The sequence below is a fragment of the Eptatretus burgeri genome, chromosome 2 (assembly GCF_056783735.1).
Source record: "Eptatretus burgeri isolate ZD-2024b chromosome 2, Ebu_testis_v1, whole genome shotgun sequence".
NCBI lineage: Eukaryota > Metazoa > Chordata > Myxini > Myxiniformes > Myxinidae > Eptatretus > Eptatretus burgeri.
This window is the reverse complement of record NC_140962.1, coordinates 3495327-3510756: the sequence shown is the minus strand read 5'-3', so window position 1 is coordinate 3510756 and position 15430 is coordinate 3495327. Positions and strand designations below refer to the sequence as shown.

The 15430-nt window shown below is 42.5% G+C and overlaps 1 protein-coding gene across 5 annotated transcripts in view; it reads right to left on the bottom strand.

The window, feature by feature from the left end:
• Positions 1-15430, bottom strand: part of LOC147031276 (lipase member H-like) — a 75665-nt gene that overhangs the window by 9769 nt on the left and 50466 nt on the right. For 3 of the 5 annotated variants that reach the window (XR_015052653.1, XM_085860994.1, XM_085860974.1), the window contains exons 8-10: positions 7042-7212; positions 4967-5053; positions 3834-3939 (exon numbers count right to left, since the gene is read on the bottom strand). Coding sequence is in view for 4 of the 5 variants with exons in the window: in XM_085860994.1 (XP_085717120.1) it covers positions 3834-3939; positions 4967-5053; positions 7042-7212 (364 nt within the window). In the remaining variant the exon portion in view is untranslated. Of the gene's footprint in view, positions 284-2691; positions 3386-3833; positions 3940-4966; positions 5054-7041; positions 7213-15430 lie in introns of those variants that run through there. The other 2 variants (XM_085861005.1, XM_085860987.1) reach the window with 2 other exon arrangements.

Below are 15430 nucleotides of genomic sequence, written 5' to 3'. Positions count from 1 at the left end.
TCCTTGGGTTCTCGCCAAACCATGGGAACCCCAAAAGGCAGACCCTTTCGTTTTCCTTTTGTCCAGTCACGAAGCAGTTCCTCGCAATTATGACATACAATATGAGGAGCCCATTTCTTGTCTTGGTCGCCGAGGGGAACATCAAAATAGGCTTTATAGGCACACCTTACAAACGATGTTATATTGCGCTTTTGACGAAGTAGTGTGGAGCAGCCACATACATTACAGAATGCATCAGGATTATTTACACATTTATGTCTTATTGAAGAAGCCATGATCAGATCTGAAACAAAGAAAAACATAAAGTTAAAGAATATATATCAATAAACATAAATAAATATCAATAGAGATAAAGAAAATTGATGTCAAATAAATCGTTAGCAAATCATTAGCAAAACGAATATGGTCTCTAGTTATTTAGCAGTTTAGGCATCGTATGTTTCCACTAAAGTCCGAAATCGCACCCCGAGTTCTCAAGTTATCCCAAGTGTAAATAGCAATGGGTGTCCTTTTTTGTGAAAATCGCAAGTTTCAAATTGCATGAAAACTAGAGCATGGAGAGGAAAACCGATTTCAGATTTGAAATCAGCATTGAAAAAATACATAGAATAAGTTGAAAAATCTCATGCAACAGATAATAAGAAAAAAAAATTGTTCCCCAGTGTTATGTATGGTAAGTACTTACAAAACCTATTACATTTGAAGTTATACCCTTAACTTATAAGCAATCGACTGATTTCCAGACAGAGACAAACAGAGAGAGGGGGAGAGAGACAGGCAGACAGAAGGGTTAGGAACACAAGATATTAAAGCAAACACAGCATTCGGCCTTCTCATGAGCGGAATTGGCTGTGGTGCTATTTCAGGAGAGAGAAGGGAGGGAAGGGAAGCACACACCAGAGACAGACTTAACAAGGTGCCACCAGGTTTTCGAGGAAGACAAGTTTGAAAATTAAATCTTGAGATTGGACACATGTTGTTTTCTGGCTCTCCTGAAGGTAGACAAACACAGGTTGTGGACTTTGTGGAATGATCTGAAGTTGCCTTTGGTCAGATTTCCATTGAAGGAAGAGGAGGTAAGTTGTTTCAAGGTAACTGCCTCACCACAGTATTCGGTGAACCGTGGGTGTGGTAACTGAAGATGAGATGAGATGAATATGTGCATCAGGGAGAGCAAGTTTCTGTCCAATAATTCCCAGGCTGAGTTAATATCAGGGATCGTAAATATAGGAGACCCGTCCTGAAGTGCGATGTCTCCTTGCAATCCCTGCCAGTTTGCTTGAGTGAACTACCAGACTCGCATATCTGAGAAAAGCTAGATCGAAGTTGACTCACATAAGCATATGATCGGATTAACCAATTGGATCAGAGGAAGAAGGGGAGCAATTTGTGGGGAAGTTGGTCATAACCAAATCCAGAAGGGAGGATTTGCCATTGACGGACATCTGGGTGGGAAAGTGGACAGATCGAGTCAGTGCCATGGAGTCACATAATGGCTGGTGAGAGAGGTATCAAAACCCAGCCAATTGGCATGGTGACAAATGGAATCCCCACATATGAACAAGAGACAGTTACGACGAGTGGTTAAAAATTGGTCCGTGTCATCTGAGAGAGAAATGTAAATGGAAGTCGTAGCGAAAGGTATTCCTGGGGTTTGGGAGGTTTAAGAGCAGTACACACTGAGTGAGAAATGGAGTTCTTGATGTGCAGCGTGACTCTACCACCAGGACGGGTTTCAGGACGATCAAACCGGAGGAGACAATAGTCAGGGAAATACAATAAGGAGTCTGGGACGTCCTCTGAGCGGATGGATACTGTGAAACAAATGTCCAGTTTATCAGAAGCTTTATCGGTTGGAGTGGAGGCCTTGGATGTTTAAGTTCCACACAGTTAGGGATAGGGGAGGAGGAGCAGCTGGGATGGTGCAGGAATGTGTGAAATAGCAAGTAAAGTGGATGAGGTGGAGTGTGCTGGCAGTGGGTAATGGAAGCTGCAGGGCTGGGATGAAGATGAGAGGGCATGGGGTGGGGGCGAAGTTGGGAGAGTACGAGGCGGGGACAAAGTTCCTAGTGGGTTGGAAGCTGGAAGGGTGCGGGGTAGGGGTAGAAGCTGGGAGGGTAAGAAACAGAGGGGAAGCTGGGAGGGTCTGTGGTGGGGGAAGCCGGGAGGTGGAGTAGGCAGAGGGGAGCTGAGATGGAGTGGGACAAGGGGGAAGCTAAGACGGAGTGGGACAAGGGGGAAGCTGAGGGGGAGTGGGACAAGAGGGAAGCTGAGATTGAGTGGGACAAGGGGGAAGCTGAGATGGAGTGGGACAAGAGGGAAGCTGAGATGGAGTGGGACAAGGGGGAAGCTAAGACGGAGTGGGACAAGGGGGAAGCTGAGGGGGAGTGGGACAAGAGGGAAGCTGAGATTGAGTGGGACAAGGGGGAAGCTGAGATGGAGTGGGACAAGGGGGAAGCTAAGACGGAGTGGGACAAGGGGGAAGCTGAGACGGAGTGGGATGAGGGGGAAGCTGGATTTCTGTTAATACAGGATTTCTCAGAGCCGGTACCTTTCATCCCGAGAGATAATCCAAACGGTCTTTAATGGCCCTGTCTTCAGTTATTACTCTATTTTACCATTCCCCAAGGTCGCCCAAATGATCCAAAAATCAACGGCAGACTTGCGCAAAAAGCAGATGGCTGAAACACATTTTCTTACCTTTTAAAGGGTTTATTTGAAAAGCAAAGTACAGGGAAGAGGATCTAGAATACGCTATCACAAATGGAACAAACCAAATGAGTCAAAAGACATAATGTCGACAATGGGAATATGCAAACTTGTATACAATGGTGAGAAATAAAAGCTCAAAACTGAACCCACTGTGTTCCACAGATCACATTTGTACAACAAGACAATAATGCAGGTGGGAATTCCCTTTGTCTACGATGCGCAGGATAGATGCAGGACTCTGCAGCCCACTTTAGAAACCAGGAGCAAGACGAGAGCTATTGACGGTGGTGTCCAAAGACGAAGTAAAACAGCCATGAGCAGGGCCAGCAACGACTTGGTCTTCAACCAGGCCTCGTGGTCCTTTGTCCTTTTCCCAATGAGACCTCCTGGTCAGCACTTCTTCCTCATCAAAGTGATTCTTTGCACTCCATGCATGTGGAGCTCTCCTGTCTGAGGTCTTTCTTGCTCTCTCGAAAGGCAGGGTGATCTATCCCAAAAGATCTTGGGTCCATCCCAAAACTTCTGCAGAGCAAAGCACAACAATCTCTACTTCTCCAGCTCCTCTGTGCACCACTTGCTTGTCCTCCTTCCACCTCGAGGCTCTCTCATTTCTCCTGCTGGTGGTTCTCTTCCTCCTCCTGGGTGGAGTCCTCTTCCTCCTCTGGGGTGCCACCTATGGGGTGACCCCCATAAAATATATGTACATTGCTATTTTTAGCTCCATAGCCCACTACACTGCGCTGCCATGGCTGGCACACACTGGCTAGAGATTGTAATCAGCCTAGTCGCACATGTGACGTGTGCGCCTCTGCGGTGGGACGTCCTCACCTAGCCCCACTCACAAACAAGAGGTAATTACACATTCCTAATTAATCTGTTTACCCTGTCTACAAATTACATGTACTGCCTCCTCAGCATCATGTGTAACAAACGACTGACTGTGATTCATCCCTGTTACATGGCAATCTAACCAACTTGAAACGCACGGACTATACTACACTTACCACAGTACAGCTATGGATCCCTCCCACCTTCCACATAATAATACATTGTGCCAAATTTTATAAAACTGTGTCACATGGCCGGCAGTAAGGAGAAGCGAAATAAAAAGACAATTCAACCTTTCAAATGTGGTGAGGCCTGTGAGACCTTCAGTGGTAACCATCCTCATCTGGAGGTGGATCCATTTGGAGACTTGCTGGCTCATTCTCACCAGGTATGGTGAAGCTAGGAGAGTTGAGAGATAGTTTTATTATTATTATCATAAATTTGACTCTTTATACAAATCACCTTTATATGAATCTTTCACCATTTCACATACTCGGCCAAAATGCTCATGTGGATCCATTTTGATAGCTACATGCTACTCTCAAGTTTGTCCTCTGCAGAAGAAAAAAAAACTTAAGCGATATTGCTACACACAATCAGTAGATGTTGCGTTAAGTTTTTTTTTTTTACAGGCAAATACGTATATCAGTATGAAAACATAATCCTTACTAAAATTCACTGACAGGTGTTTATGTGTTTGTTTGTCGCGCTACTCCTACATTTTGGGCCAATTACATCCAGACTAGCTGCATAGGATCAGCATCAGCATTTTTCATTGTTGTGTCAAGGGCCTCAAGAACATGTGAATGGCCCAATTTAAGATATTAACAGGGGAGGAATGGTGGGGAAGAGGGGGAAAGTTTAATCAATTCTGAACTTTTAATCTGCTTAAACACAGCCAGAGGCTTCATCATAAAGCAATTTATATTTATTTTACATGTTTATTTCAATTGTGATGTGTTCATTTTTTGGCTGTTCACCTTCCTCTGTATTTTTTCGTAGTCCAGGAACCTAACCCCCTTATTCCCATCAGCACTTGGTTTTAACTCTCGCAGTTTTGAATATCATAGCATTTACCAGGAAGATTACCCCCATGATATTTAAGGGTTTACTATACTAGAAACACCTGCTTGCGGGGCTTTGGGAGAGGGGAGGGGGGGGGGAGTTGTGGCCATGACCTGATCTGGGTACTACCAACATGTATGCAATGTATGGTGGAGATTGGCCCAGCCCTGTTTTTTTCTATGATTTTCAGATGTACACACACATACAAACATACACACGCACACACACATACACACACTGAGAATTGCCCTATTTAATATAGGATGATACCTACCTCATTGCATTTGGATGCACTAGTTTCAGAGAATGAGCCACTTGTGACATATCTATGATTATGATGTGTAATGTTAAATGTGCACACCGCAAAATGGTTCTTCTTTTCCTGTGTCCATGTAAGCTTTCACATTGGAGAACTGGATTGGCATCTTGAGCCACTCTATATGGTAACCTGGATGGAATAAGCAGGTAAGCATGTAACTTCTAAATTCCGTGAGGAACCGAATGAAAGTATATAAGCATGTAAGACTGATCAAAAATCCTCAATTAATTTTTTTTGTTTTAATGAATGCATTCTTGTCTTGATGAGAGTGGATTATTTTACAAGTATGAAAAAACATTTTCAAAAATGCAACAGGTTGTAGGGATGGCAATGCGAAAAAGAATGCAAACAAAGGGAGGGATGGTGATGTGAAATTATGTAAGGTGCAACTCCACATGCTTTTTTTTTCTACATAGTTGGAGGAAGGGACCATGACATAATGAGAAAGAGAAAGAGAGGACATATGAACATGAAATACAGTCGGTGGATACAAAGCCAAATGGGTCATAAAACCATAAAAAAAAATTAGAAAATACCACTTAAAGATGTGGGACATAAAAACAGGTCAAAATATACAAAAATATGACAAAGATAGAAGGATCAAAACATCAGTAAGAATAGCACATGAAAAAAACCATAACTTCCAATGCATCAAGAAGTTGAAATAAGAAATCGAAATGTCCATGAACTACTTCATGCAGGACACTCTTAAAACACTATTTTTTTGTCTTAAAAGTTCCAAATTCCAGATGGTCTCATCATGATGGACACAGCTTATTGGAGAAGATTTGTTTATACCATCCATTTATACTGGGGTTTTTTTTTCTTCGATAACACAAGTAATCCATTAAACCAAGATGGCAAACACGAGCCTGTTTACAGCGGCCCTTTTTCCCCAAAGATGAAGATTTCTGGCTTTCCAAAACGCTCCTTGAAGTCATCTTGTACCTGTTTCATCGTCTTGTTTGTGTTTCTCCTCTCATGGTACCACAACACTGCTACCAGCCTCTCTTCCACTGTCAATGGGCTGGTGTCTGCCATTTTGATTTAATGGATTACTTGGATTATCTGGAAAAAAAAAAAAAACGAAAACTATGAATAGATGGAATAAACAAATCTTGTAAGAGCAACCAAAACCATGTCCTGGGACTTATGACTCACCTTGTAGATGCAAAAATGTTGTGGTTACAATTTGCAACTTTGTTAAACTTTTCTTAAAGCCATTTGGGGTGCAATATTAACTTTGGTCTGTGTACACACACACACACACACACACACACACACACACACACACACACACACACACACACACACACACACACACACACACACACACACACACACACACACACACACATTTTATGATGGAAATACATACAGAATTGAAGATACAATTGGCAGTGTCTCTTTTAGTATTGGGTTGTTGGTACGATGGAGAATGGGTTGGTAGAATTAAATTTTCCTGCTTTCAGTTCACAACTCCCCTCAACCTGCTTTAGCCCATTGGCTGAAACCTGGTGTTGGCTTAGCTGGTTAGGGATCTCTTAGTGGCTTGGGATCTCAGGATCCTGAGTTTGAGCTCCTGTCATTCGTTGAATTAATACCAGGGTGGGGTTGACTCGGCCTATCATCCTTCCGAGGTCAGAAAAATGAGTTCCGGTCTACTGGTAATAAGGGCTGAGGGCACTACCCACAGCCATGTGCTACATACAAAGGAGGAGGAGGAGCCCATTGGCCACGATAGTTTAACAGTGTGATTGCTGCACGTGCAGCAGCTTCTTGGAGTTACAATTAAGAGTTCAGTGCCAAACGAGTAGCAGTGTCGGTGAGTCACTCAACGGTGTGGCTGACCACCTTGCAAAGTTGTGATGTACCTAATCACGACTCCTTAGAAAAGGAAGAATTATAAACTGAAACAATTACAACAACAAATTATGTTTTGTTCTTTTGTACATTCTCCAGTTTGGTAATGCAAATACTGCAACTTTTTACTTGTTATGAGTCATTTGATAATGATGCTTATGTCATTTTGTAGTTCTGACAGATTCGTGGTTTGAGAAGGGCCATCCAAGAGGTAAAGAATCGTGGTACATAAGTCTCCACAGCAATAAGCTCACCAGGTTGAGGGCAGTGAGTTAATCCCTGGACTTCTGTACAGTTGAGACAAAGTCCCTGTTTGTATGCACTGTATGATTCACAAGGGAATGCTTGAGGCTTGCATCGCCTGCTCAATGACGAAATGTAATAGAATGATGATCGCTGATGGTCACAAATGAAATACTCCTTTGCTGGTGGGTGGGTTTTGGGAGGAGAAAAAAAAACAATCATCATCATCATCATCATCATCATCATCATCATCATCATTCTGTACAAGGCTGGCAGCACCTGGATGCTGGTTGTTTAATTTGTACAGGTGTGGCTTTGTTCGTGATGTACTGCCCCATGTAAATCAGTGCAGGAATTTAGAATCTGGCCATGGTATTGGTACTCAATGTTACAGTGCCTAAAGAATGTCTACACCTCCCTAAAAAATTTTTTTCACATTTTCTTGCCTTATAGCCTGGAATGAAATTGTATTAAAACAGACTTTTTCCATCTGTATTTACACATCATGACCCACAACTTCCAAGTGAAAAACAAATTCTACAAATTTCAGAAAATTCATTAAAAATACATAACTAGAAAACCTTGGTTGGATAAGTGTCCATCCCCCCCCCTAGTTAACACTTGGTGGAAGCACCTTTGACAGCAATTACAGCTGTGAGTCTGTTGGGATAGGTCTCTCCCAACTTTGCACACCTTGATTGGGCAACATTTGTCCATTCTTCTGTACAAAATTGTTCAAGATCAGTCAAGTTACGTGGGGACCGTTGATAGACAGCAATCTTCAAGTCATGACACAGATTTTCCATTGGATTTAGGTCGGAGCTCTGACTGGGCTACTCAAGGACATTAATCTTTTTGTTCCTTAGCCACTCCAGTGTAGCTTTGGCTCTGTGCTTTAGGTCGTTGTCATGCTGAAAGGTGAACATCCATCCCAATTTCAGCTTTCTTGCAGAGGGCAGCAGGTTGTCCTCTTGGATTTTTTTTCTGTATTTTGCTCCATCCATTTTCCCTTCTATCTTGACAAGTGTCCCAGTCCTTGCTGATGAGAGACATCCCCCATAACATGATGCTGCCACCATCATGCTTCACATGAGGGTTGCTTTTCTTTGGGTGATATGCTGTGTTGGGTTTGTGCCAAATCTAATTAGTTTTGCATTTAGGCCAAAAAGTTCCATCTTGGTTTCATCAGACCACAAAACTTTTTGCCACATGGCTTCAGAATATCCGGAGTGGGTTTTTACAAACCTCAAATGGGACTCAAGGTGGGCTTTTTTGTGTAATGACTGCCTTCTTGCCATGCTTCCGTACAGGCCAGACTTGTGGAGTGCTTGAGATATTGTTGTTACGTGCTCACAGAGACCAGTCTTTGCCATAAAGGCATGCACATCTTTCAAAGTTGCCATTGGACTCTTGGTCTCTGATCAGTCTCCTCCTTGCTTGGTCATGCAATTTGGAGGGACGGCCTGATCTAGTCAGGGTCTTGGTGGTACCATATACCTTTCACTTCTTAATGATTGCCCTGACTGTGCTCCAAGGGATATTCAAGGCCTTTGAAATATTTTTATACCCATCCCCTGATCTGTGCCTTTCCACAACTTTATCCCAGAGGACTTTTGAAATCTCCTTGGTGCTCATGGTTGAGTCTTTGCTGTGGAATACACTACACAGCAGAGAAAACTCACAGGAACAGCTGATTTTATTCTGAAATAATCAGAATCTCTACAATTTAACACAGGTGGAGGCCAATTAACTAGGTGTCTGATTTTAAGGTGGTTGGTGACACCTGAGCTTATTACCTCCGCCACCGAAGGTGAAGGAGGTTATGTTTTCACCCCTTTCTGTCTGTTTGTTACTCGCAAAATCAAAGATTTTTCAAGTATATTGGTTAGTCGGTTTTGTTATTCTGTCTGTTTGTTACTTCACCAAAAAAAAAAAAATTTGGACGAGTATGTTGATCGCCTCTGTTTGTTTGTGTGTGTTTTTTTTTATTTTTATTTTTTTGTGTTTTTTTTTTTGTGTTTGTCCGCTTGCCTCCAGCCCACACCGCTCAACTGATCATTCTGAAATTTTCAGGGATTAATGGCACCGACCTGCGACGGTCCCCCATTGAAGTTTCGTTAAATTTGGCCAATAGGCCAATTTGAGCCAAATTTTCTAAAATCCTCAATTTTCATCCCATTGACGTGAAATTTGAAGATGATTTGCATATCAGGTCACTGAATTCAACCACCAATTATTTTGGAGGTCCAGATTGGCCAAAAGGTCAACACAGGCCGAATTTCTAAAATTGTCAATTTTCATTCGATTCACTTGAAATTTGAAGAGGAGTTGCAGATTTGGTCATTCAATTCAACCACCAATTATTTTTGAGGTTAAAATTTCTTTATGGATTTTGCACGTATCGTGCTCTGTACGACGTCGTCTTCTTGTTTGTTTGTGTGCAGGATATCTCAAAAAGTTGTGGACAGATTTGGACGAAACTTGGTGCACACGTTGTGTGTGTGTGTGACAAAGAATTTCTTCAATTTTGGTGAAGATCCGAATCCGGATCTGGATCTGATAATTTTTTTAGTGATTCTTCACCATTGAGAGATAGTGCTAAACCGAGATGTAGCATGATAAACTTGGTGGACATGTTGGATGTGTAGCAAGGCCAAATGGATTCGATTTTGGTGAAGATCCGAATCCAGATCTGGATACGAGGGTTATTTAATTTCTAAAGTGATTCTTCACCATTGAGAGATAGGGCCAAAAACGATATGTAGCATGATATTTCAAAAATGTATTGGGCCCGATATGTTCCCGTGGATCAAGCATTACGTGACAGAGGTACGCGCTCTACCGAGTGCCCCTCTAGTTTAGAATTTCTACTATAAGGGGGGTGGACACTTATCCAACCAATATATTGTTACGAATCTATTCCCGCCCGGCGTGCAAGTGACGGCGTTAACTAATAACGGCCGCTCGCCCACCGAACGGACAATTCAGTCGTGACTTTCTGGAACAATGCCAGAAACCAGTCATGGGTGGGTTTTTAATCTCACCACAGCCCAGTCCGTATTCTACCCGCGCACGACAGGGTCAATCGCCGAATATCGATATACCTAATTATTCGCGCGGGTAACCTACCGAGGGACCGTACCTCGGCGAAGGCTGTTTGGACACGAACCGATACCGAGGGACCGTACCGCTAAAGCGGTTCATTCCGTTCTGGGAGAACCGAGCGGGTATTATCGCCAGACCTTGCCGGACCCGATTCTATGATCGGTATTCAAAAACCAACTAGTATTCCGAAAGCAAGATAGCATTTCAATTTGGGGGAAAAAAACACGATGAACAGGTTAACATTCACACAAGTACATTTATTATTTTACACAGATGCACATATACAGCCATGCAATCATTGGGGGAAGGGGACAAGACAAACAAGGTAAAAACACTACAACCGACTATGGTTATTATTCACAGGCACTTAACAGTTCTACTTGTCGGGACTCGGCACCACATCATTCACACAAAGAAACAAAGAAAAGACCACCCTCATAGACAAGGGGGTCAGGCTGGGCCCATAGGCCTTTATGGCACGGGACTTGGCAGACCAAACGAGTCCCACGAGACCATGCAGGTTACCTTCCTCGCTGGGGCGACCCACGACACTCCTTCCCCACGGCAGCTAGCGTAACCGCGGTCCGGCCCAGGCCTCGTCTGACGGCCCGGTGATTCGGGCCCAGCTGGCAACGCCTCAGAGGAACGAACGGGCCTTATGCTTTTTCCGAGTTGATGCTCTTTTTAAGAGCCTGTCCGTCCCTCGCGCTGCTTGGACTGTCCCGAAGCCCGATCACCTCGGACCGTTCGCTGCTGGCTGGTAACCTCTCCACGTCCCACACGAACGTGCCGTTATGTGTGGCACGGCCGGCCTGATGTGTTCCCCGCTCCGTCTCCTCGGCAAACCCGGGCTTCCACTGGACTCGAGCTCCGCTCCTCACACCGCTCCAGATCCCGACCGCTTCTCCCTCAGATCGACTCGACTCTCTTCCAGACCCCCTCCAGACTCCGTCCAGACTGGTTGAACTGGCGCTCTGCGTGGCCTTTTATAGGGCTGGTGAGACGAGATCTGATCTCCGCACTTTCACCTCTGACCTCCGACCTTTGAGCGGAAAGCGGACGTTGTGGAAATCATCGGCGCTGCACGGCGAGAGAACCCTTGCCTCCGCCTGCAGCAATGCCGTTTGATCGGATCTCGCCGCTACTGGCGCAAAGATGGCGTCGTTTCGGAGATGAAGGTGAGGCGATGTTTGTGGTGCGGAGATGTTAACGGTTGCTGGCGAAGTGGTGAGGATGGCGTGGTTTGTTGAGAGAGATGTTTGTGGTGGAGGTGGTTGTTGTGAAGCGGTTGGTCCAAAATAACGATAGCAAAGAAAAACAGCTACCTCAAGATTCACAGCCCTGTCAACACGAATAATTTCCATTAAACAATGGTGGGGAAATCTAACTGAACACGCACTTATCGGCATAACTAACTAAAGACCTTTATGGTGTTCTGCGAATTTCCACAGCCGTAACAATATTCTAGTTTTGTAGGTTCAATTAATTTTCTGAAATTTGTGGAATTTGTTTTTCACTCGGAAGTTGTGGAGTACGATGTGCAAATAAAGGTGGAAAAAGTCTGATTTAATGCAATTTAATTCCAGGCTATAAGGCAACAAAAGGTAAAAATTTTGAAAGGGGATGTCGACTTTCTCTCAGCACTGTACACTCTAATTTAAAGCAAATATCAGGGAATCTTTAATGTCCACCAGTGAATGTTATCAGATGAGAAAGTTGGCTGAAGAAGGTTAAAGAGCAGGTTTTGGGTTGCTGATGACTTTGCGTGATTCGAAGGTTGTAAGCACATTAATAATTGTTGGGCAATTATTTTCTTACATGTGAAACTCAAAATATGCTAAAATTAACTTTTAAGTCAAAACTTTTGTCACTGATCGAAAAACAGTCCGGAAGTTACCGAAGATGCTTTGACGTCACGTTCTCCGAAAACTTCGTGAACATTCGGAAACAGCGTGTGAACAATGGCGAGATGCGAATCAGAGAGTGATTTCAGCGGCAATGAAATTGAGTGCTTTCATTCCGATATTGCCGAGGACAAGTCGGAGGACGATGGGAATTTATACTTTGGAGTTTCTGGCCCTGAGCCATATAAATTTGAGCCACTTACAAGTGCCAGAAAACGGCCTATTTCGTGTACAAGTGGAAGGACTGACTGCCAGCTCAGGGAGGACGGAAACCTCCCGTGGAGCAGAAAGGCGAAAGCTCGCTTGATCTTGATTTTCATTACGAATACAGACCGTGAAAGCGTGGCCTCGCGATCCTTTTGACTTTTTGGGTTTTAAGCAAGAGGTGTCAGAAAAGTTACCACAGGGACAACTGGCTTGTGGCGGCCAAGCGTCAATAGTGACGTCGCTTTTTGATCCTTCGATGTCGGCTCTTCCTATCATTACGAAGCAGAATTCGCCAAGCGTTGGATTGTTCACCCACGAACAGGGAATGTGAGCTCGCAAGAATAAGGTAAGTTTTGTGCAATTTGAGATTTTATTCGTCGAATTATGAATGTTTCAAGTTGAGGGCGCCTGGCGCGTATGGCCGCGGGCGCCTTGGCTAGATCTAGGCCGCGGCGCTTTTTCCACAAAGATGAGGTTTAAAAAATAATTTTTCATCCCAATAAAGGTTGTCATCACATGCCTGACTTGGTAAGCTGTCGGATTATGTAAAGATTGTTCGTGAATGGCTGAATATTACGGTTTTATGACTTTGACAAAATAATTTTAAATAATGCCGTGAATTCCTGTGGTGAATTGAGACTTTTGCTTCGATCGACGTTGCGGGTTCGTTTTAAAGTCAATTCAAATTCTGTTTTCGGTTTTTGCAGTCGCTTAGGATGCTTAACACTCGGTAGTTGTGAAGTTTGTAAAATTCCGATATTTTATAAGGTTTATGTTCGATGGCGCGCAGGGCCAAGGGCGCCTTGACTAGATGTTAGGCCGCAGCGCTTTTTCCCACAAAGATATTGTTTAAAAGTTTAAAAGGCAGGGAAAATTCGCCCGTATTATTTGTATGAATCTTATCCACTGCCACCGAATGTTTGATTCCTTCGGGAATTGATGGGAGCGATTACCCGTTTTCCAGCCATTTCGCAAAACATGACGACACACGTACAAGGCATGATGTACAAATATCCAAATAACTTTGTTCTACAATAATTCAAAATTTAAAAAAGGATAATATATACAGTTGCAAGCTCAAAAAAGTGAAAGAACGGCCTGCTCAACTGGACACTTCTTCAATAAGTGAGTGAGCGTCCACTTTGTTTTGGAGAACGTGACGTCACCATCCATATATGGACATGCGGCTGTTTTTTTCAACAGCCTCGAGAAATAACTTCGGAGTTAAATTTTATTAATTATCCCAATAGTTAGGCAACCACAATAGTTTGCATCGAACTATTTAATGCACATATAATCATATTGATACATTTTCAGAACATGTTTGGTGACCCGCAACCTGCTCTTGAACCGGAAGTGCGTCAAAATGGCTGACTTGGTCAATTTTTGTGGAAATTGTGTAAATTCCTTCAAAATCTTCTTCTCCAAACCCACCACTCAGAATCCCACCAAATTTGGGTCACAACATTAGGACACGGTCCTAATGTTAAATTGCGGAGGCCATGCTGATAACGTGACTGGAAGTCTGTCAAAATGGTCGCCACGGAAATTCTTTCCAAAATCTTCTTCTCTCGACCAACCTGTCAGAATGCCAACAAATTTGGGTTGCAACATTATGGTAGGATAGGGATGTTAATTATTTTGTGGAAGTCATGGGGATCACTTGACCGGTAGTGTCAAAATGGCCGACTTCGTCAACTTTTGGGAAAATCGCATTGAAACCTTTAAAAAAAATTCTTCTCCAGACTCACCCATCAGAATGCTACCAAATTTGGGTTCCAACATTAGGACAGGGTAGTGATGTTAAATTATGGAGGTAATGCCAATCATTTGACTGGAAGTGTCAAAATGGTGGACTTAGTAAAAAAATTTGGAAAATCGCATAAATTCCTTAAAAAATCTTCCTCACCACACTTGGTCTCACCTTCCTCCTCACCTCACCATACAGTCAGAATTCTACCAAATTTGCGGTGCAACAGGTGAGGGCCCAACAAGATGCAGGTCCAGCGACCTATTTTTTTTCTTTCATTGTATTATTTTTTTTACCTCCCTACTCATTGTCCTTTTTGCACATGGTCAGTTCTCATTATTTATTATTAGTAACTAATCTCTTCACTCCCAGATACATTTACTCAACCATTTTCATTGTAAAATAACTTTTTCCCCCATTTTCCTGCCTTCCCGTGCGAACACCGCCAGCTTTGGCTATGTTTGGTGAACCTTGGGGAATCCTAATAACTTTGAATGCAGTTTAACTACCGTTGTGGAATCTGCAGAGGCATTTATAAGCCCTCGGCTCAGAGCAACCATATTGACACGACAGCACTACAGACATGAATATATATATATAAGTAGGGTAAGAATACTGATTCTGGCTCACTTTTCCCCATGTAAATGAATGGGGGATTTTCAGCGATTTATATTTTTTTTCCCTAAAAATAAATCCCCTTTTTATCCCAAGGTATATTTATTTGTCTCCCCTTTTAACTTGGAGGTTGAACCTCATTGAATTGAACACCTGGGGGTTGAACAGCTCACTCATTGAACCTATAAAGATTTGTTCATTCTCAAATTCCTTCAATAGTTTAATTTTCTTTGCACAATAATCCCCATCTAAAATATTGACAAACAAAACATTTGAATCTTTATATTTTTTAAGATACCCCATTTGTGCCATTACGAAATGATAAACTTCTCTTAATGCTCTTGTTTGACCACCTCCTGAGCCACATATCATTTTGAGATTATAGTAAATTGTTTTTTCATTGTTCAATTGATAACCATCAAAGTTTTCAGTCCATTCAAGGATATTCATTTTTTTCTTTACATCCTCTAACTTACTAGTTTTTAAATTAATTCGCTTATTTGTTTTATTTACCTTTGTTTTAGTTATTTTTTTCAATAAGACTTATTTGATATTTTCACATTCATTATGTTTTCCATTTATATACCAAGACTGAGATTTTCTCCACTCTTTAGTTTGATTAATACTTGGTTTAACCATTTATATATTGTGAAAAACCAGGCGGTAGCCCTTAAAAACCCTAACCCATCTTCCCATCGTTAAAACATAATCTATTTTATACACTCTATCATACAATATCCATATGGAACACAATCTATTCCATTATCTAAAATAAATCTCTTATCATCAAAGGCTCCTAATGCCTTTTTATTTACTTCT